The sequence below is a fragment of the Leuresthes tenuis genome, unplaced genomic scaffold (assembly GCF_036924035.1).
Source record: "Leuresthes tenuis unplaced genomic scaffold, fLeuTen1.0.hap1 SCAF_18, whole genome shotgun sequence".
In the NCBI taxonomy this organism is placed as follows: domain Eukaryota; kingdom Metazoa; phylum Chordata; class Actinopteri; order Atheriniformes; family Atherinopsidae; genus Leuresthes; species Leuresthes tenuis.
The window spans coordinates 9,992,045-10,015,353 of NW_027325372.1; the positions used below are offsets into that span (position 1 = coordinate 9,992,045).

At 40.2% G+C, this 23,309-nt stretch overlaps 2 protein-coding genes across 2 annotated transcripts in view; both read right to left on the reverse strand.

The window, feature by feature from the left end:
* s100a10a (S100 calcium binding protein A10a) overlaps nucleotides 1-23,309 on the reverse strand; it is a 150,955-nt gene that overhangs the window by 111,398 nt on the left and 16,248 nt on the right. The window lies entirely within an intron of this gene.
* The window catches only part of efna3a (ephrin-A3a), a 63,426-nt gene that overhangs the window by 9,002 nt on the left and 31,115 nt on the right, over nucleotides 1-23,309 (reverse strand). Inside the window, exons 2-3 of the mRNA XM_072369933.1 lie at nucleotides 1,223-1,524; nucleotides 875-940 (exon numbers count right to left, since the gene is read on the reverse strand). Coding sequence (XP_072226034.1) covers nucleotides 875-940; nucleotides 1,223-1,524 — 368 coding nt within the window. The remainder of the gene's footprint in view (nucleotides 1-874; nucleotides 941-1,222; nucleotides 1,525-23,309) is intronic.

Genomic DNA, 23,309 nt, shown 5'->3' on the forward strand with positions numbered 1-23,309 from the left:
CGTTAGTGTGCATCTGTTTGTAGGTCTGTCTTGAAGTACTGTGCTATTAGTGTGTGATGCAGTAGCAATGAAAGGAGTGCGGCTGAAGTCAACAGTCACTGTCAAATGGACATAATGCACCCATATACACATATTATACACATTTACGGCTGAGATACTGCCATGTGCAGACAGACACACAGGTGCTAAAACTTTAAAAAAACACAGAGATGCACACAAACACAAATGCAAACGGAAGCTTGTCAGACACATCAATAGATTAGCAGTGACACTGGGATGTGTTCAGGTGATGTGTACACAGGGGTTGACACTGGCCTCAGTGTGGGATGTATTAGTACTGACAAGGTTAGAGGAGAGGGATAGGCTTTCAGCACTGGGATGCCTGATCAAAGGCCTGCAGGAAAGAGAGCAGGCTACCAGGGTAAAAATAACACACACTATACAGAGCAGCAGGCATCAGAGGGAAAGATGGAGAGAAGAAGAGGGGGTTGGTCAAGAAGAGAGCTGAAGGAAGAGGGGAGTGACACAGGCAGAGGAGGACAGCTAGAGAACTAGATCTTGCAGCCTAGTCTACTTTTTTCCTTCTACATCTTTTGCACATCTTCACAAGAGCATGTCATACAGAGAGGAAGATTGAGCATTACTGTAATAGCACTGAGACACAGAATAACATTAAGCCATCACTCTCAAAGTACTGCTTCAAGGGGAAGAAAAGACCATCATCCAGACCTTGCCAAGACAGCACAAGGGAGAGAATCTTAGTGTGTCAGATCTTAGTTTTTCCCTCTTTCTCTCTGGGTCTTTCTGCCTCTGTTTATCTGTGTTTTGTGAGATTAAAAGAAATAGGAGGACAGTGGAAGTAAAGTGGTCTCACCAGTGGAGCAGCAGACGTAGACTCTCAGTCTCAGGCAGCTGTGGCCGTGGTGGTGGGTGGGCGTGGCTATTACAGAGAGCAGAGAACACACAAAAGATATCAACCTTCTGCCCTCTGCAGGCAACATCGCCTTCAACCACAAGCCATGTAAACTGCAGCAATGCAACAGGACAACTGCCCATCCTCAGCTGAACTTCCAGTATCTATTAGTAACACACACTTCGATAATAAATGTGTGCCATGTGAAACTACTTATCATTTTAAGTTTATCTCAAATTATTGGACTTCCCACACCCTCAGGCTTTTTCTATCCATCAAAATGAACATGTGTTCACTGGCCTGACTCACAGATGTAGTAATACTCCTGGCCCACGTTGAACTCGTAGCCCAGGGAGAATGCGCTGTATCGCTGGAACTTCTCAGAGAACTTGATGGGCGCGTGGGGTGCGTGGGGCCGGTTGCACTCCCAGCGTTTGAAGCCCAGTTGGGGGTCGCAGGTGCGGTAGCCACGGTAGCTGACCATGTAGAGGATGTACTGCTCGGCGATGTTGCGCTCTAGTGTCCCCCTCTGACTGGTGTTATAGTGTGGGCAGTAGATGTCCAGGTAGTCATTGACGCTGACTTGCACTGTGTATCCCTCCCTTCGAAGCCTTAATCAGAAAAGGAGAGTAAAGAAAGAGAGATAACTGAGGCTGCAAGTAATTCATTGTTTACATCATGCAGTAAAGGAACAGGGTGCATCTGAAACTCCATACCAATGTCCAATTATGTGAGGTGTTTTTAGTAGGCCTGAAACATAAATTTCCAATGTAATGCAATAGTAGCACATATTAAAAAATGGAAGTACAATATTTCATGTTGCAAGGCCTAATACATCTCTGAAATAATATTTTTTGTCATATTACTGTATCATTGTAGATGTGTTACCACGGCAACGTGCCCACTACTGGCATCTGAAGACCAACATGCTGCTCTTTATTCTCTCAAAATGATGTTGAACAGCACACTGAATTTTGGACCCAATGTTGGAGCCTTGTTATAATTGTGAGGGTTGCTAGGCAACCAGACTCCAGGAAATCACTTCTTCCAGTCAAAAAGTAAAAAACTTCCTTGAAGGCTGCAAATGGTTGTTCTTGCAATTTGAAAACATGATTGATAAGTGCTTATGTTTTATTGTCAGCATAAACAGCGACCAAGCATGTTTCCCAAGACTTTATAAAATGTCTTTAAGATGTCAGATAAATTTATATTTACTAAGGTAACTGTTCACCACTTCCAATCTTAACAAAATCCTTTTGCAAGATGACAAAGCTTGGAATGATGTTTAAGTCACAATTTCATCAAACAGAAAACTATTTACAGTTTTGTTAATAAGTAATATATAAATTGTTCATTACTCTTCTACCTTTCAAGAAATAGAACTGGCAACTACTATCTGCACTGTATTTAACACAAAAGCAATGCAATGTGACTGCATTGACTTTTTTATTATTGACCTTTTTGTTGAACTCTTTTTTTTTTGGAGAGATGAAGTATTACATCTTTCTCCTCCCTCTGCATATAAAATCACACGTTTTCTCGCTAAATGCCTTACAGCGAGTGCTGAGAGCCGTGCTGAGAATGATAAGCTGTATGCCTGTGTGTTTCCCCCTGAGCTCGCTACCGGTTGGGTCATTGAGGTGGAAGGAGATCCTGTCAGTGGCGATGTATGCTCTAGCTGCAGGGGAACTGGTCTGCACACAGTAACCTATCATGAAGCAAAATCCACTGAGAGCTGTTAGCAATGGACAAGGAGGCCGTTGGCAGGTAAGGAGGGCCACACTGTGGTCGATGATGCGGTATGTGTGCGCGTGATGTACACGATGGTAAAGTAATCTTTTAACTGACTTAAAAGACCTTATGGAACAACTGAGAGGATAATGTGATCGCAGCTGCCGTGGTGTTACCTACAGTGTTTGTGATACTAACTATACTTATTATGTAAATTACACAATCTGTAATTAGACAAAGTAGAAGTCATTACAGAGGCTCCTGCAGGTGAGCCGATGAGATGGGAATTGTCCTCGGCTGCACCGATGTGTGACCTGCATTCGCTGTAATTACTAATTTGCACCATTAGGTGGAGATATTGTGCTATACTTTCTGTGCTAAACTCTGAGCTTCACCCATTTTTTTTACTTGTTTGTCTCCTGTTTTTTACACGTTATCTGATACACACATACAGAAGAGCTCACACTTTCTCACACTTATAACCATCCATCATTGTGGATACATTGTGCCAGCACACAGTGCTGTCAGGTTCACACAAACATGCGCACATGTTACTAGGTCAGGCCCCTGGAGAGATGATTATTCAATTACAAAATGAAGACTGGAAATGTCATAACACCGCTCTTTCTCTTTCTTTATGTCTCACTATCTGTGGTGTTACAACTGTTCCTTTTTCTGGATCCTCTCCTCCACTCTGATACTCTTTCTCCATTTCTGATGCTTTTCTTCATTTACACACATACTGAAGGCAGATGAACATCAATTCTTTTACCCAGTGTTCTTTTAGAGCCATCAATCTTATCTGTGCCTTCTATCTTTGCTGCTCAGATGTGAGATGACAGACCTTTGTCTTGCAGAGTTGCGGGAAGAAACAACGCAGCTATGCTTCAAAAGGACTATATTTAGAGAGGGGGGTGTGTGCAGGAGGGGAAGGAGGTTGAGATGGGGGGGTAGAAAAAGATAAAGAGGTACAATGGGTATAGGGTAGTGAGAAAGGTAGACATAAGATGAAAGTGAGCAATGGAGGTTGTGCTGCATATTAAAATTCGTGTTGAGGAGAATCCTGGATGCAGGTGGTGTGTAAAAAGTCATTGAGTAATGTGTGAGAGGCCGGCGGTGTGCAAAAGGAGGTGGATGCCAGGAAACGGGGGAATCCAGGAAGAGAATGGAGCTGTGTTTGATTGATCTTTATTATTACTTTGATATTATTGGATATTGGATGAATGTTTAGAATGTTTCCTTTGGCTATAAATCAAATAATCATTAGCATTTCATAATCAAGATGTAAATTAAATATCTACTGTTCAACTGATCTGAGTCTCTTTTGGTTATCACTTCAGCTCGAATAGCCATACCGGCACAGTGGGAAGACCACTTGTTCCAAACAAGGTCAGCAACAGAGAAGCATGAAAAGAATGAAAGAGGATGAGATAAGGCGGAGCAAGAGGAGAAAACAGGAGGAAAGAAAAAGGTGGAGGCAGAAGACCAGAGTGTGTGGGTGAGCGGAAGAGGGGAGTCCCTCTAGGTGTATGCTGTTATATAAGATGTCCACTTAGTGACACAAGACAAAAAGGTTGCTGGGCCGAGAGGAATGGAGGAAGGAGAAGAGAAGAGAAACAAAGGGAGGGAGTGAGAACCAATTTAATAACTCATGGTAGGGGGAGGAAGGGGGGACAGTGAGAGAGGAAAATGGATTGAATGATGATGACAACAAAGAGCCAAGCACAGAAAGGGAGGCAGAGACCTCGACAAAGACACAGCACTCCTCTGGGATAAACATACATGCGGTAAAAGTGCATAAAAAAGACTGATGGCTCTTATTCACACGTTGCATCTTTTCCCGCAGCACCTTCCCTATATCTGACTCCCTTCTTCTCTTTGCGCTGTGCATTGTCTCTGCGGTGGTTTTGCTGTCTCATCATCATTTTCCTAAGAGTAGGAGTGCACAGCTAGTTAGTAAAGGCTGCGCAAGCTGGTGAAGACTGCCAGGGGAGGGAAATAGCAGGGGGGAAAGAGTGAAAGAAGAGGAGGGGTGAAGAAAGTGGAAAGAACAAGCAAGGAAGAATGAGGCAAAGATAGCACCACTGCGTCTTTCACATCTGTGCTAAAAAGAGACTTTGGAGAATACCAGCAGTAATAAATAACAATGGGAAGGTGATGCAAGTATGCTGAGAAGAAACAATAAATCAATAATTCTCGAAATAGAAAAAATAAAAAAACACAGTACAGAAAAATTTGTACGCAATATGGGATCATTGAGTATTACTTATTAGAGTAATATTACTTTTTTTCTAACAAGTGATGTCAGCTTTGAAATTCACCAGTTATATCAGTAACACTCTCTTCTTTGCCATTATTCTTATTTGCAGTTTTCTAGCAGACTTTTAACAGTCCCCAGATGTGCTTGGTGCAGGAGTTTGAGGCAGAGGAAAGACATTCCCCTCTACCAAAATTGGAAAAATGCAATGCCTACTGACTCAAAAACCATCTTATTTGCACATTGGGTGTCCTGTAGGCTTGCTAGGTACATGGGTACAAGGTTGTGTGAACTGTCAGGATGGAGTTTCTTTTGAACTAACTGCTCTGTGGTCTGGACCTCTCTTGTTAAAATTCAGGTTCTCGGTCTTGTATTCTAATAAGGTGTGACATGCAGGGGATTTTTCGATAAATGTAGCTTACAGCAGAATAGGAAAACTAATGTATTGCATTACTTCTGCTGCTGAGTATTTAGTAGAGAAACATCCCAATTTTTTCAATGAGAGAAGATTAATGTGATTCCATCATAAGCAGCTGGGTTGTGTGTTGACTGCGACTCCGCTGCTGGAGCTAGCGTAATTGCTGTGAGTCTATTTGACGATCAGACAATCCAGTCAATTCTTTTAATTCAAACATAGAGTCATGATCATAACCCACATTACTGTTTTAACAAAACTAGTGAAAATATGTCAGTCTGTTCATGTGTCCACAGGATCCTTATATTTAATCAGGGAAGCTAAACTTTGAGATCCATGCAGTGCAATATGGTAGTGCTGCGTTGCATTTCTAGAGAAGAGGCAACCCTCGTTTGAGGTCCACTCTGCAGTACTCAATGAAGATAAAGAGCATTGACAACTGTAGACTAGATCTTAAATGCCTCCGGAAACTCCATAAGTGCCCTGGAAACTCTGGAACATTACTGCTACAGTCTCAAGCTGTTTTAAGAATTTATCAAAAACAAGTTGTTGCTTTTGTGTCCAGCCTTGCAGTAGAAGATAAAAAGTTTCAGACTGGAGAACGAGGCACTTGTGATTGTAAAAGAGCTGATAAGTAACATATAATTATCCATTGCAAATGCACATTTCAACAACTGTTACAGGCTGAATTAACAGAAAAATACCAATATTTCATAAAAACCAAATATCTGTTCTAAAGTGTGAAAGCATACCAACAACAGTTTTCACAACAATACGTCCACCATATAGTCTGATTTTCTTTCCAAATGCAATTTTTCTTGCAGAGATATCCAAGGTTTCTCCTCCTGCCTGCTTTATGTACTCCTACATCAAAAGTAAATGCAAATATGAACAGAACCATTTGGAGTTTTAAAAAAAATCAAATCACTATAGAGATTTAATTCATAGCACTGACTCTTTCATCAACACTCCAGACTATTGCACTCTGTAACAGTACATAATCTATATCTAATCAACAGAAAAACACAGGTGTCTACAGTTTGTCATTATCTGTTTCCAATATGGTTGCCACAAAAAATTAGTTGGTGGAACTTTCTAATAAAGTATTGAAGCAGTTTTTCACTTGCTGAATACCTCTGCAGTGTTTCTGAGAGATGCATTCAGTGTTGTAGGAGCTTCTCTCAGTAAAGATGAGGTCAGCATGGCATCTTCGTGGATGACCTTAAAATACTCTCTGGGGTAATCACCATCAACCTCAGTGGGAGGATAAACTACCAATGCACAAACTGCCATGACTTAAATACCATTTACCAAATGTCTGTTTACCACTGCTAAGACTCTTCAAATCAAATCCCCTGACAGGGACAAGCTACACTCTGCTGTATTTTTTCTTTACCTCAGCACCAAAACTCATTACTCGTAAACACAGACAGCTGCACGAGCACATACGCACAAACACTACATCTCCTGTGAGTCGTCACTGATTGAGTTAATGCTGCAATTAATGGCCTGGTTTACAACATTTCGATCCAAAATGGAGGATTGAGGGCAAAACAAGTGCTGAGCCAGTCTGTGGGAAGAGGCAAACGCTGCAACTCTCTCCTGTTACTATTAAACCACTGGGAGCGATCTACTGTTTCCTGCACAACCTCTGTCCATTCTGGCTTCAGAAAGACTGAGGGACATTACTTTTTCATATTCATGTGTTCTTCTACAACATCACAAAGCTGCAATGTCAATCTGTTGACCCCACTTAAAAGGAGCATATCTATGCTTACGTAAATGCAAGTCTTGATCAAGGACATCCTGACAGAGATTACCTTAAAAACCAATCACTTCAACAGCAGTTTAACGATTCAAGCCAATCACATGTCAGCACTTCTGTTCGTTGACTGTCATTAGTGTGGACACAGCATGATCTCTGCTAACTGTTAAAGTTTAATAAACCAAAGTCAAGTATGAGGCAAAGGCAAATTATTGTGATATTTCAGTAATGAATCAACAAAAAAACGATCGGTTGCCATTTTATACCCACAGAGTAGTGAGAGATTTAACACCCCGTACTGCTTGGAGACATTCTCTGCTGTGCAACTGAGAAATGCTAAAATGCCGAAGCTTTCAAATGAATAAACCATTTTGGTAATTAATAGATTTGTATTGATGTCGCCTGGTCATGACATTTACACTGCATGCCAACAACAATAAACTGAAATAACCTCATAAGTACTCAGTCATTGCTACTGTTTACTCCTGCAGAAAGTAAGATTTTATTGATCTACTGTAAGTGAAATCTCTTTGATTTCACCTCTCAGTGGGGTGAAAGGGTGTCACAGCTAATTCTTGCCAGCACAGTGGCTGAGAATTAGATGTTTTGGTTAAATGAAAGAGTTGTCACTGCTAACTAACCTCCCTGCAGTTCAGCTGCTTAGTGTCTCCTTCCCCCCTAGCCTTGCTTTGGGCGTGCCTTTTGTGAAGTGCAGAGCTTGAGGGGCCAATTTTAAAAAGTAAAGCATAAGCCAACGTAACAGAGGCATCTAAAAGAGAAATGTGCTGGCAGCAGCCTTGGAATTAATCTAAATTAGAGGAAGAAAATATGCTGGGATGAGTTTGGACATAAGTGAACTATGAACTCTATTTTCTAAAAAATGTTCTTGTGAAGATTTATACTTTATCATAAGATAATTTTGTAAATACATGAGTTTTATTCGTAAAAAATGCCAGGCATTAAAAACTTTAAGCAGGTTCTAAGAGTCTGATTTCTTATTTATGTGATTCATAAATCTCAAATTACGCTAAACTGACAGCACCTGACATTGTATTTTCCCTCATATGATGGCAGAAGAAATTAGGGATTTATCAAAACAACCATGGATATTTCCTTCTACATTGACATATTTTTCTCTTTTTAAATCAAAACAGTGTCTGGACATTAGTTCTTCATATTTTCACTTAATAATATCCGGTTTTCATTTAGCTCATGAAAAGTTCACTGCAAACACATCGTTGTTTCTCCTGAAGACAATTAAGAACAAAAGTGATCGTGAGTCAGTTTTAGAAATAAGGTTCAAGGACTACAAAAAGTTACCAATTAGTGTGCGGATCACAAGAAAAAAATGTTTAAAAAATAAATCTTATACCTGTCACAGTCTGCCAAGTGAGAAGCTTACTCAAAACCATCAAATATCCAATTAACAAATAAACAAACAGAGAAAGACAGAGGGAAAAAAATTTCACACTTTAGCTACAAGAGGCGAGGGTTTGATATTTGTGCTTAATAAATGCCTTTGGTGATTCAAATTCAATTAGATTTTAAATTAAATCCCTTTTTGATTTGCTTCCCATCAATGGCAGACATATAAAACAGTACAGGTTTGGACACTAGCAGACGCAGCTATGTTTTAAGGAATCACATTTTTTGGCCTGAATAAAGGGCTTTTGGTGTTTGCTATCTGCATCACATGGACATATAGCAGCAAGGGAAACAAAACATTTTATGAGCACCGTAAACGTTCCATTTCCACAGCTCCAGCCTCTGATTAAATCACTTACAAAGCATTATGGGTTGTTGCCAGCTCTTTCGAAGGAAATATGAACAGGCATACATTTCATTGATTAATCTATGCAGCTTAAGCTGCTCTTTACTTTCTAGGCATCCACAAAGGAAATATCAAACAGAAATATAGAAGACACACTTTGAATAGTAAATTGCAGCTCTCCTCCAGCTGGACTTTTTTTTTTTTTTTACATAAAATAAATATATCAGAGATCAGTAGATGTCTTATCTTTGATTTTATGACAGTGGAATGTTTCCAGGTACCATTTGTGTTGCAAGGACTTTGCTTAGCTAACACACTACAAAGATAAGATGGGACTGGATGCCAGTTTTCAGAGATGATCTCTGCAGCAAAGACTAAAGTGCAGACACCGCTAAGAAACTGCCAAATGACCCTCTTGCCTCAGATTAAAGTGTCAAGAATAAACTCTGACCTGATGGGAAGTGGCCTTGTCAAACCCATGGGATGGCCTGCTTTGACATATTAATAAGATTAACAGCAGGATATTGAACCATTTAATGACCCGATTGGGTCACCTTGTCGTGTATTGCAAGGGAAAACTGGAGAAAGAGAAAAAACACTCTCACTATGTTCTTTGATCTTTGATGTCTAACAAGACCATCTTAAAGCAAAGCTGAGGGAGCAAAAGTTTCCTATATATTTCTTGTACCTCAGGAAGTCTCACTTTGATGTTTTGGAACATGACTGTTTCAAGATTAGTCAATGAGTCTAGTTAAAGAAAAGTGAATTAGTAGTTTCCAACAGTTGAGCTTTAGAGAGCTCTCACATCGTCCAATTAATTTCCCCACGTTAATGATTTTGTTCAAAACAGCTGGGATTCAGAGTGGCAGAGATATCAGCAACATGGGGTTTGTTTTGTCCAAAAATCTGTCACTGCTGAAATTTTTAGTTAAGTTAAGTCAAATGAATTAATATGCAAACAAAAGCAGTACAGTGGGCCGTCATCATTTCTTAATGACAGCACACACAATATCTTCAGAAGTCGTACAAGCTGAAGCCATCCGCAGTCACGGCCAGTCGCGATTAGTGTTCCATCCCGCTGAGTTCTTGGTGTGATTATATCCTGCGACATGCCGTGATAACAAGCGTCCATCTCTCTCAAGGTGCAGCTCTAATTGTACCTCACTATTAAAGCCTTGATCTTTCTCATCTGCCCTCTCTTTGAGCTTGCCTCTATTTTGCTGTCTCACACCCAACCTCCTCCTTCCTCATCTTCATCATTTATCTTCTTTGTAGAAGAGTGTCGTCAGATCATGAATAGCATAAATCCTTCTTCTTGCTCTTCTGTTGTCCAGTAAAGGCGCCACATTCATACACTGACATAATGGACAGCAGCAAAGCTGTGCAAAATGAATGCATGCATGTTGTGTGACTGTAGATTAAATGTGATGCATCCTTAAAAAAAAATTATTATTGAGTGCAAAACAAAACCATTTGGAGTCTGTTTTGAAGGTGGTTGACAAAATATCTTCAGAATTAAAAGAAAGAAAAAACAGAAAAAAATGGCTTTGATTTTGATTGATTTTTAGGAGAGTAAACACAGGAGGGGAATGCTACTGCTTTTTGTATAGAAGAATTAAACAGTAGGTGGCATGTTGCCTAAATTCAACAGGATGGAAAAATGACTCTTTTGCAGCCAAACACAAGGAGCATGGATGAGCTGACTGTGTAAATAGATGCTTGAATATATAATGATTTTATAATTATATTCCTCATTCTTTCTTTGCAATCTTTCATAATGACTGCCTTAAGTTGTTGAAAAGAAATCTTTAATTCTTCATGTCCATTCTAAAATAACCACAATACACAGTTTAAAAGGTAGCAGTTGTGCCATAACCTAGCCTGTAACTACATATAAAATTATCATTCAGGAAAAAAGAAATTGAAAGGACAGTATCTCTTAATTTTTCCTCTCAAACTCATCTATGTATGGTGGTCTCTTCAGCTCACTGAACAGACAGCAGTCAAGCCGGCCACATCTACGTCCCAGGATGCCAAATGATCTGCCCCTGAAATTTACGTACACTCATACCTCTCAGTGATGCTTGCTGAATGAAGCAGTAAAAGAGACAATCTTCTACAGAAATTAACTAAGATTTATTCAAAAGGTCTCTCTTTTTTGTTGGTGTCACTAAGCATTTTGACATTACCTGTGTTTATAGGCCTGTGATTATCTCCACTGCCAACTCTGAAGTGCTAAATATTGCTCCCCCATTTCAATGTCATATAATAGATGATTGGTCAACAAAAAAAACTGAGAAGACAGAATTCTTTAAACATCCTCAGGCATCTACTTCTGGATTATTCTCTGTAGAAAATGTTGTTATTGGACAAGCAACCTGTCCAGCGTGTACCACTCCTTTTGCACAGTGACAGCTGATATAGGCTTCAGCCCACTTGAATTGGACTGAATGGGATTAAGTGAGTATAGAAAATGGATGGATGGATGTTCGTACTGGGCAACATATCTGCTGATGCCAATAAATAGTGGCCTATTATATGGCTCATATTCAGTATGAATGGTCTCTTTGCTATTCTGATAATTACAGAAATAATTTACATCTTGTGGTTCAACTGATCTGCAAAATAAGGCAATACAATTGTGTAAAACTGTGAGGATGTGGAGTAAGTAATAGTTTAACATCTCCCAGGTAGAGGAAAGTCTCTTCAAACTTGATCAAAGACGCAGGCTTCTCTGACTCACAAATGTACACACAGAAATGCTTTTGCAACTTTTTATAAAACATTCTTGGAATATTTTAACTATCAACATCCACAATCAATTCCTTTTTAGCTGGTATCGATAGCTTGTGCTTTGTGCTACTGCTACCCAAAGCAGGAAAGAGTTTGCTTGAAATTTTCCGACACACTCAGACCGGAGGTGTCAGCACAGGAGGTGCCTGTGTTTTGTAAAGGATCAAACATTTTACCAGTGAGAACAAGTCATTTTTGATTTTTGTTTACACGAGACTGAAACTTTAGTGTAAAGGGTGATGGTCTAAAGAGAAGGAGAGCCAAAAAAAGCTGGCAGAGAAGATAAAGAGAGATAGCACAAGGAGCTATGATACACAATAGAACCTCCCATCAAGTGAATAAGTGAATACCTTTGATTTAAAAACGCATAGCAGTTCCTGGTAGTCCAGCTGTCCATGTCAAAAAACAAAGTGCTTACCTTACCAATCTACAACTGACCAGCCACAGCAAAAGCACTGACGCACTGAAGAAAAGAGGATTCACACTCACACACCACAGTTCAGTATTCATGTGCACAAAGAAGACATCCAGGAAATTAGACATCAGAGACAGAGTGGAAGAAAACATGAAGACAACCACAAAACTTGTAAAAATATATGTAATGTGCAATGCAAAGGTAAAACAAAAGCGAGTGCCTCTTATGTTATCTTTATTAAGTTCAGTACGCAGGCTTTGAAGTTCAGCGTGGCTGCTCTCACAGGAAGTCAACCACAGTAGGGAGTTCATTTTCAAAAACCTCAGTCTTTAAGCCCCTTTTCTGGCTGGCACACATATAGCTCTCTCAGCGAGCACACAAGAGACGAAAGAGAACAAAGATGAAAGAAAGAGAAGTGGAGAAGTGGAAAGGAAGAAGGAAGAAAAGATGAAGGAAAATAGTTCTGGGTCAGATTTAGACCGGGCGATATTCAGACATTGCCAGCCTAATAGATGCCAAGTAGAATAATCAGGTCTTTTATCTCCTAGCCATGGCAGCTGCAAGGTTTAAGCCCCCCCATAGACCACCAAACAAACACTTATGCACACTATTATACATACAAGAGGATATTTGCAGCTTGTTTTATGGCAAATGCATCAAACATACAGAATCAAAAATGCACAAGGACTTCCCAACAGTCCTCCATTAATAATTCAACCATTTTCTTAAAATAACCCATCACCTTTAAAACATATCCTCTTCTCTTTGTGCAAACATCCCTCCACCTCCTACAGTAGTGGCCATGGAGTAATTATTTACACGTTCTACCAGAGAGCACTGATAAGAGCCTGTACAGGAGGAGAGGAGAGTTGCTGAGGGGGAGGAGGGGTAAAGACAGTCCGCCCAAGTAGCATGTCAATCTGTGGCCCATTAGCAGGTGATGCCAGGCAGGCATGCTCAAAGATGCTCCCAAGGCACAACAGTCCTTTCTCTTCTGAATAATTGACCGGCCTACGTTTTCTCACTCCCCTCAATGCCTCTCTATCCGTTCAACAGCACAGTTACTTTCCTTCCATTGTTTCTTTTTCCCCCATTTCTTACCCTCTCTCTGAGTTTTGTGTTTTCTTTGCCTCCCGACTATTGCTTTAAATTTCCCAAGGCTATACAATGTGAAGGTTTCTGGTACATATACTGTAGGCAATATGTAACTGAGAACAGAAAGAGAGGCTCATTCTACAGCTTTTTGATGTGAGGCATCCTGGGAGAGGTGACGCATCTTGCAGCATGTTTACTTCTTCAGGACAATTTCTAACACCACAGCTGCTGCTGCTCCAGCATAAAGACAGTGACAGGAGAGGGAAACTGGGAGCACTGGCTATAGCGGGGTTGAAATGCAATGTGTTTACTTATTACTTTTAAAAGTCTTGTTTCAGAGCCATGTGTACTGAGAAGGCTCTGATGAGGCTTTATGAACGGAGCCCTGGAACCAAGTGAGGCATGGCAAAAGCATAGAGAGGAGATGTTGTTACACCCCTCAATGATTCGCTAGAAAACTTGCTCACTCAGTAGCCACAATACCTCTTCTGAAAATGGAAATCCCCTCTCTGTAACAACTTTGTGATGAGGCACAATACATTATCTTGAGGAATCAAATCAAATTCAAACGCCCCTGTGCCTTCATTCCATGTGAAGCGCCACATCTGGCTGAGGCCATTAATGAATGGCGCCTCATGCCACCTCCTAATGGAATTGCCTTGTCTTGGAGTTCACTGCTGTGACACCAGCTCAGCAGTGGAAAAAAGATTACAGGAAAGATTAAAAGGCAGAATAAACCACAGTCTGAGCTTGACAGGCAGCCAGACCTCAAGATCACACATTAGATAATTGGTGCAAAAGAAAGTGAAAAAAAAATCCCCCATCTCTGTGACTGTTTTCTGCTGGGGTTTAGAAACTGTGGGCAGCACAACCCCACCTGTCGTGCTGTCACACTTCCACAATGAAATCTGTGAACAAAGCCTGCGTGCTGTATGTTGTGATGTTTGTGTGAAAATGGTGCCTTTGTGGGACTTGTGATGAGCCTGAATCAAATGGCATAGTTGGCCATTCTTCACGCAGCTGGTCAGATTTAGTAATGACGCAGTGCCGATTTTATTGACCCACACACACACACGCAGAGGCGCAATTTCACTAAAAAGACACGCACACTTTCTTCCTCACTCCAAAACACTCCACTACACATGCATGCTTTATCTTTCTCCTTTATTGTGCTAGTGCATCAATTTCTCCTGTATTTTGTTCCACTTTGCTTCACTCTACGCTATCTTTGTATCTATCTACCATGTGTTGTTGTCTCTCCTTCCATCTCTTCCCAGCAATGAGCTTGTGCCATTTCATAATTCATGGAGTTGTTCTTATGGCTCACATAGCCATGTCAGATGTGAATCTGTGCGCCTCAAAGGCTCATCCAGCCTGGACTGCCTCAGCCAGTAAGATTATAGCTCGAGCTACTCTGCTGAGGTATCAAACAAAGCTAAATCAACACTCTCAATCACACCTGAATCACACAGTACACAGTACACAGATTTTGTGCTTTTGTTTACACCGCCACACATCATCTTAAAAGTGACTTTGCTTTCTATGTGGCAAATAATAGGCCTGGGAGACAATTGCAACAAATCTAAGTGTTTGCGCTGGTACTACGCTTCTGGTTATTAACAATCTTGAAATATTAGTTTTGATTTTACACATTGGAAGAGATTGGTAATTGCAAGTAAATCTGATCGGAATTCTAAGCATTTGATTTTGTTGAATTACTTCAATGAACAAGTATCTGTAAACCTCTGTTGTTAATCTCATAGGACATCTGTGGTAGTATAACAAGCTTATTCTGCCATCATGGCTTTGATTTAATGTTGTAACAGTGCCAAACTTAACTAAAGAGCAATTGGTTTAGACTCTGTTTGTCAGATACTTATTAGACCCACTATGGATCTTGGAGGTGGTAAACAGACAGCGGCATGATCAATAAAATGAAGGAGCAAGCTGATCAACATCTACCTGATGTAAGCTGGTTTCTGATAGGAGTCATGCATGCATAAAAGACTGGGGTTTAGTTAAGGAGTACAGTTAGTCACTATGACAAAAATGAAGAAAAAAACAACACACCCCTTTATAAGGTTTCAAGTATCACGACATGATGAAAGATCTCTTGGTCCTAACAAGTCACACAAAGTCAAAGTTACACAAAGTCAATGTTAATTTAACAAAAGCAAAGCCCAAATGCAGAAGCAGTGTTTGAATATGAAGCACCTCCATGATTCAGTAGCTTGTGGGACCACTTTCAGTAGTAAAGTGAAGTCTCTGACATCAATGTGGAGGAATTTTGGCCCATTTTTCCATATCACATTGCTTCAATTCAAGTTGCGTTTATGCACATTTCAGTGAATTTCAGCTCTGGACTCTGGTAAATGCAACACTATGACACATTTCTTTTTTTGAACATTTTTTTGTAGATTTTGCTGCAGTGTTTGATATCTTTCTCCTGTTGCATGATCCAATTTTGATCAAGCTTTACCTGACAGACAGATGGCCTCACATTAGGCACTAGAATACTTTGGTAGACAGAAGAGTTTACAATTGTCTCAGTTGGAGCCCAGGTCCTGTGGCTGCAAACAACCCAGTCTCACGGCAAAATGAGAAATAGTTATGTAAATTCAAACCATCGATTTGTGCTCACTGACACAATTATTGCAGTTTTTTGGTGTGTTACTGAACACAAATAGCTCTATGATGTAAGACAGTCACAGCATTTTGTGGAGGACTCACATCTTGACCGATGTATCACATTTAATAGGCTTAAAACTCTACATTCGGAGTTGAAAGGGGGTGATGAATGGATCTAAACACTTGAGAGTCTCATAGGGGCGACGTGTGTTACTCTACACCCTAAAAGGATCCTCTTGAAGAGAGTCGAAATTAATTGGACGAAAAAGTGGCTAATGTATTGTCTTAAAGAGTTATATTGACCAAATCATGTGAAGGACTTTTCATTAAGAGTTCAAGAAATTGTGTCAGCTTGAAAAATGGCACAATATATGTCTCCTTGTCAAGCTTGTCATTTTTGCCTTCATGACAGTGAAGGTGTTCACGGTCCCATTTTATATGAATAAAGACATCAAACATCATTTGGTGACTGTCCTCTCTGATGGGAGATCCATTGTGGTCTGTAACTGGTCTCAAAGGGTAAAAGCACGACAGATTCCAAAGTAGCAGAGATATAGTCAGAACTTTCTGAATAAAAATGGAGTGAAAACAGAACACTTTTAGAACGTCTAGCCTTCAGTTGAAACAAAAGGTTTTGTATGCTGGCAACCATGTAGAAAATGTCAACATGGTTTCTTAACATCTGTGTGGAGGATTGTGATTCTGGTCATACCTAAAAAGATCAGACCATTCAAAAAAATCAAATGATCTACAGTGAGCTAAAATACTACATAGTGCTGAATTAAAGGCATAGTCAGGTTTCTCTCCACAAAATTCACTGTTAAAGTTGAGAGAAGCAGCTTTGAATATTTCTATAGTCATTTAAACCATATCACACACCAGCTTATCAGCAACTTATGTACCTGTGTTTGTCTTTGAAGCTGAGATCAGCAATGTAAATGTGCGCTCTTGCACACAGATTTCAAATAATGAAACAGCATGAAGCATTCACTGTCAACAATGTAAAATGACAGATTTGCCTGGCCAGTTGATTGGAAGCTGAATTAATCTGCAGGCAATTTGATAGTAAGCCAGTCTGCAGATAAAATGATCCATATGACACAAAAACAAAGGATGACAGCCTCTGCTAAACAGGCGTCTGAGATTGTTTAGTATTCTCATGTGCACCAGCGTATACTATAAGCATGTACACACACAAACGGACAATTGTGTACAATCACACTAAACACACACACCTCCATTGCTAAGTACTCATCACTGGGATTTTCTCCTCTCACACTCTGCCCATATGAGCGATGAGCTCATGGACAAATGCTGTTCACAAAAGCCCATTCCTGAACAGAGAAACCCATACATTAAACACACTCTCAGAACCACACACATCAACAGAATTACACGGGGACTTTTTAGGCCACTTTAATCAATCCTAATCACTGCAGGCACACCTCACTGTCAAGACTGCAACATTATTTGTCTTAGGAAGACAAGAAGCGAGACAGAGACGGGGCAAAAAGGTGGATGGAAGGAAACATGGACAGACTGGGTGGAGCAGGGTGGGCAGAGTGTAAAAATGTGAAATGGTATCCAAAAATACAGGCTGCCCATGGAGCTGTGAACCCACTGCAGTTTTGATGTACTTTATCTTGCTTTTCAAGGTCTGTTTTCTTGGGTCCACACGGTTGAGCCTTCATGGGAGACGTGATCGGGCCAGACTTGTGCCGACAGGGTTTAATTTCAGCTGAAGGGGGCAGGAGGACAGAGAGGGAGGGGATAGAGGGGACTGAAAGCGAGGATATGTGAGAGGTAGCTGGGAAAGATGATAGAGAAGAAGGATAGGAGAAGAAGAGATGAAGCAATAGAGAGCGTCAGATAAGAATTGTGTTGAATGGAGGTAGTGTGCCATGGCAAGGAGGAGAAACCCTTTAAGCAAGGTAGAAAAAAGATATGTAGAAACGGAGGGTGGCAAAGAGGAGAAAATTGAAAGATGAGAACACAGATTATTAGGAAAAGAAGTGTAATGCATAAATAGCTGGTCACAAAAGGAATGGTTCCAGTGAATGCACTGTGAATGTGGAAAAAACCCATTGTTTTGAAGTAGAGGTTGAAGACCAGAGTGAAGAGAGAGCAACAGCAGTGAGGTAGGGGAGCAGAGCGAGCGCAGAAAGTAACTCACAGATTGTGTTTATCGATATATACTACAAATATGGGTGCAGTGAAATGGGCTTTGCCTCACAGTTTTACCAAAACTTTAATGCAAAGCTTAGCTGATGCGCAGGCAGCCCGTGGGCGCACAGACTGAATAGTAATGTCTGCGAGTGGTGATTAGAATTTCTGATACAGAGAGGCAGGTCGCTTTGCCATGATTCCTGCACCTAATGCAGCCGGCCTGTGCAGTGAGGCATACTGGAGGTCTGAATGTGACCTTATGTGAGTAAAGGTAGAATACTCTCATCGTAAAGCGTACTCTGTGTGTATGTGTGCTGGTGCATTCATATGTGCTGAAGCATAAGAAAGGTAGATGATCTGATCATATCTAACAAGCACAAATCAAACTGTAAACACATGCAGCTCAGAGTGGCCAAGCTAAACGCTGGCTTAAATGTAAAACTCCTGTCTGGGTTGTGCAAACAGGCTTCACATTATATTAAGCACAAAATACAAGGTTTGCCCGCCTGTCTGGAAGTGATGGCTGCTAGTGAGTGGAGGATCACCCGGAGGAGAGGTACAATGTGTCAAGGTAGCAATGACAGCAATTAGCAGATGGAAGTGCAGAGTTCAGGAGAGGAGGAGTCAAGGGTGACTTGTAAAAAGGGGAAACAGAGAAAGGGATTTAGGGGTAGTCTAAAAAAACAGAAGAAAAAAAGAGGTTAACTCCCTCCTTGCCTCCTTGTCAGTCCTTATGATCATCTATCCCTCGTCTCCTCTCTATCAGCAACTCTGTAACCTTCAATACAGGACCCAAGTAGAGATGATGAATTGAGACGGCGAGCAGAGAAAGGACGAAGATTAGCAAACACATACAGATGATGAAAAATGACAAACAGAGAGAGGGAAGAGAGGGAGGAGGAGGTAAAAAGTGGAGGGAGGAAAGGTGACTTTGGGGGAGGATTGCTGAGAAGCGCAAGCCGCTGGCTTTTAGCTGGAGGACGGCCACGGGATGACATTAGAGGAACGCACTTTGGCTGCTCCTGCTGAGAGGTTCCTCACATGAGCACACACAAACACACAACGAGAAAGGTGGATAAACAGACACACACACACACACAAAGGTAAAAAATAAGCACCCTGTGCAGCATACTTATGCCTCGTAATCTGTGGGGAGCCTCCTCTCCACCTCTCGTCTAGTTTGTGCACAAGCCTGATAACCTTCATGGCAACAGGGCTAAACACACACTCAGGGTGCTAGGTCTGCCTACCTGGAAAAACAATGATAACTTTGTCTGGGAGGCTTCTTAGGCTGCTGCCACAATACTGACTAATTAGTATCAACCAATAAAGGAACCTTTGACATGTTGTAATGTAAGTCAAATTAAATTACTCTAAAAAATGCCATATTTTTGTGAATATTCTACAACTGTTTACGACGTTTTACAATGTAACTTACCGCTTGGGTTAGATAGATAAGTCAGCTTGCTAATATATTTGAGTGACACTGGCCTTTGACTATCACAATAACTACCAGACCTCAGCCAGTCAGTGTGAAATTAAATGTAAAATCACAAACATTTGTCCTTTAAAAAACACTTGAAACTGACAACTGTAAAATCCCCACTGAGATGTCATTTTTCGGTCTTTCAGTTCATTTGTCAGTCTGTCATTTCTCTTAATATTTCATGTGAAGAAATTTCATTTAAAGCAGTAATGTCTCTTTTTCAGACTTGTGTATGAGTAAGTGGACTCATGCAGACTGTAAATTAAAATCATTTGTCAGTGATTTTTTTAGTAAGCAGCAGGGGGGGGGGTGGTGATTGCAATTACCATCTTTGCTGGAACAATATAACTTTTTACATATCTTTACTTTTAAAAAAACAACTGTCTTACATTATGTACACTTTACACAGCTGTTCAGTGGGGACTTAAAGGGTATTTGTGCTTAAAACAATCGTAACTGACGTAACCTGATGAACCTTCTACCATATCTACCATAATAAATTGACATGTGAGCTGTTTGTTTTTAATGCACAGTTTTAGCATCATTACTTTGGTCAGTTTCCTTCGGAAGGTTTTAATGTGAATTTCTAAAAAAATTTTTGTCATGCAATTTCAAAATCAGATTAGAGCATGATGGAAAGGTTGATGGGGAAAAGGGTGGAAAAAGGAGTAAACTAATGACTAATTAGCTGTTTCAACCTTTAGAGAAGATACAAAACCAATAGGTCTGAAAGAAAAATCACAACTCAACTATCACTGTGCCTTTCACTTAATTTATTAGCCATGCATAAATATGACCATCCCACCATCTTTTACATTTTGCAACCTTGTTTACTCTTCAAATCACTTAAGATCAATGTAAAGTTTCCACATCTTTATGCTTGCACTATATGTGCCTACAGGCATTAGTAGTTCCATTCATCCAGTACAACAATTTAGATACTAGTCTGTCTGTAATGTCCCAAGCATGCACATTAGGAAGGACAATGGTGACTTCACAACTGCAAGAAGAGGAGTTCTGTGCTAGAAGAGCAAGAAAAAGGAGAAAGTCAGAAAAAAGAACAACATCATCGTGTGGGTGTCCACACACAGCTAATCTCTTAATGATGAATAAATAAATGTGTGAATAATGGTAATGCTCCTTGCACAGCAGCTACTTTAAGCCCTTACAGAACTTGAGGTAGATCCATTGACAACTCATTTTGTTTTCTTGGCTTGCACAGATTTTGGAAATAAAGCTGAAGTCAGCTTGCAGTCTAAGCTACCGTATGCTGTACACCTGCTATCTACAACAAAACAGACAGACCTGAATAGTGCTGAGGTATATATTGTTCTACTGATTAGCTGACTATAAGAAAAAAAAACTGGATAACAGTTATGGTCATCAGGAAAATCTTTCAGGCAAAATGTTAGACAGGATGGAGGCAATGAATATTCAGCCTTTTTATTTCTCAGGATTTACTGCATATCTTTTTTTGCGATATAGGGCATATATGATTCGAGCATTCCCATTTAATTTCTATTTTTTTCTGAAATCTTTATATGATTCTTATGCTTTTGTCAAATGTGTATATGCACAATGTCTTCTTAGTGTGCTAATGCTGCTGTTTTGGCCAGGATGCCCTTGCAAAATAATGAGACTTTTCCTGGTTAAATAAAAGATATGAAAAAAAAATTATATCCTTATAAATATCATAAAGGCCATCTTATGTTCTCTGGTTGGAAGAAAAAGCAAAATATTTGGAGAAAATGACAGCCCAGTCTTGTCTGCAAGTCCAAAAAAAGTGTAAAAATTGTGAGATGACAACATATCACAAGGCTGTTGTTTTGCATAGGGCACAGTCAAGGTCACATGACATGAATCGTGACTCGTGGTTATTAAAAGCACAACCTGTAACAATGTGTGCCTTACTTTTATTAAATCCAAACATCTAAACCTAATCATGTACATTAATTCTAACCCTAATCATGTGTTTTTTACTTTTGACCTGAAGAATTTGCAGTTGAGAACAAAGTAGAATAGTAAGAGGGAGGAAAGAAGAAATATTAAAGGACTCTGGAAGAGTCTTGAACAACAATCAACATGCATGACAGTGACCAGAGTAACAGTGTGTACTGTCATGTAGCAAGACGTTGCGGGCGAACAACATCCTCAAGCAGCTGAAAGTCATCACATAGCAAGAATTTGGGCTTGAACAAATATGTTATCCAGTAAACTGCGTCTCCATGTAGTCAAAGGAAAATGAGTGCAGAATAGGCCAAAGGTTTTTAGTGAAACTGCAATGTTTTACAAGAACACGACTATGAGAATACGTTGTATTTGGATAAGTGAAAAGCAAGCAATGGCTAAGAGATTACATGACAAAAAAGCGTCTTAAGGGAAGGAAAGCAACATAACGAAAAGAAAGGTGACTCATTTGGTGATGAAAAGAGCACTACACTTATTCTCCCATTTGCCCCCATTTTCACATGAGCCACCTCAAACCCACACCACACACACACACACACACACCAACAACTCAATGCCCTTTACCACTCCCTTGGAACGAGGCATAAACGAGTAGAGTGACAGACACGAAGAGCCGATGGGCCCCCTCCCCAGAGAGAGGAAATGCACTCATCCGTGCTGATCTTAAAAAAACAACCTCACCCCTTGCTCGCTTTTTCCTCCCCCCTTTCCCTCACCACCATCTCTTTTCACCCTGACTCTCAACGTCCCTCTGGCCTACTCATATCTCAGCACCTACACTCCATGTCCTCATTGTCCATTTATTTTAATATGCAACTCCATCTTCATCACTAGGCTTTGTTTATCTTTTTGATTGCTGTGGTTTGGCTAGTTGTTTGCTCTTGTTCTTTCTAAAAAGGCAACCCCCCATCAGTTTTCAGCCCTTCGTCAGCTTCTTTTTCAGACACTCATCTTTCACTCTGTCTCTTCTTCACTATTTCATGTCGCTCTTTATGTCTCATTAATATCCAGAGAGGGATCCTGTACTCTGCACGAGTTTCCACCACAACCTCTCTCTTCTTTTGCTGCTTGCAACCTTGGCAGAGTTGGGTGCTTTGAGGAAAATATCTCATTGATCCAGGAATAAGCAATATCTGATACATTATCATATTTAGAATTGGAGTTATAACTATTATGATGGCTGCAAACGTGTACATAAATCATGATGTTAGGCTGACTGACAAGGCCCCGTGGTACTTTTGACAGCTCAGCACTGTTGCTGCTAAAGTTAACACTTGCCTCACAAACTGCGAGGACGAACTGCTTCACAGTCCTCCTTCAGCCAGAAAGTTAACTTGTGATGGTATGATGTGTATAGTGACATAGAAAAAGAATATGTGCCTTGATTTAGAAAAAAACTTTAAAATGTGATATGATTTCAAGTAACCTGGATCAGGCAAAGACCATCTTGAAGTCCGAATTCAAGACACTGGACAAATCATCTAAATAGCTTGTTAAAGTATAGTGTGCACACAAGCAATTTAATATAAAAATTGTGCTGACTATTTGGCACCTATGTTGTTTAATCAGATATTAAATTGTCATAATAAGAATGTTACTAACATTAACTTTAATTACGTTAATGATAGCTGCGTTCTATACAGGTTTCTCTATAAGTTACCAAGCACAACACAAAGCAGAGGGAGCTAGAGAGATCTGAGCCATCATTTAATTAATTCATTTCATCAGTGGTTTCCTTTTTTGTGACCATGTCCTCTGTCAGGAAATGCCAACCGATAATCTTTTATGTTGTGGGCCAAAACATGAAATGAAAAATACTGTATTTATCCCAAAGGGAAATTATAAATTAAAATCAAAGCAGCTAAAAAACACACAGTGACTCCCAGCAGTAAAAGGGAGGTGAAAG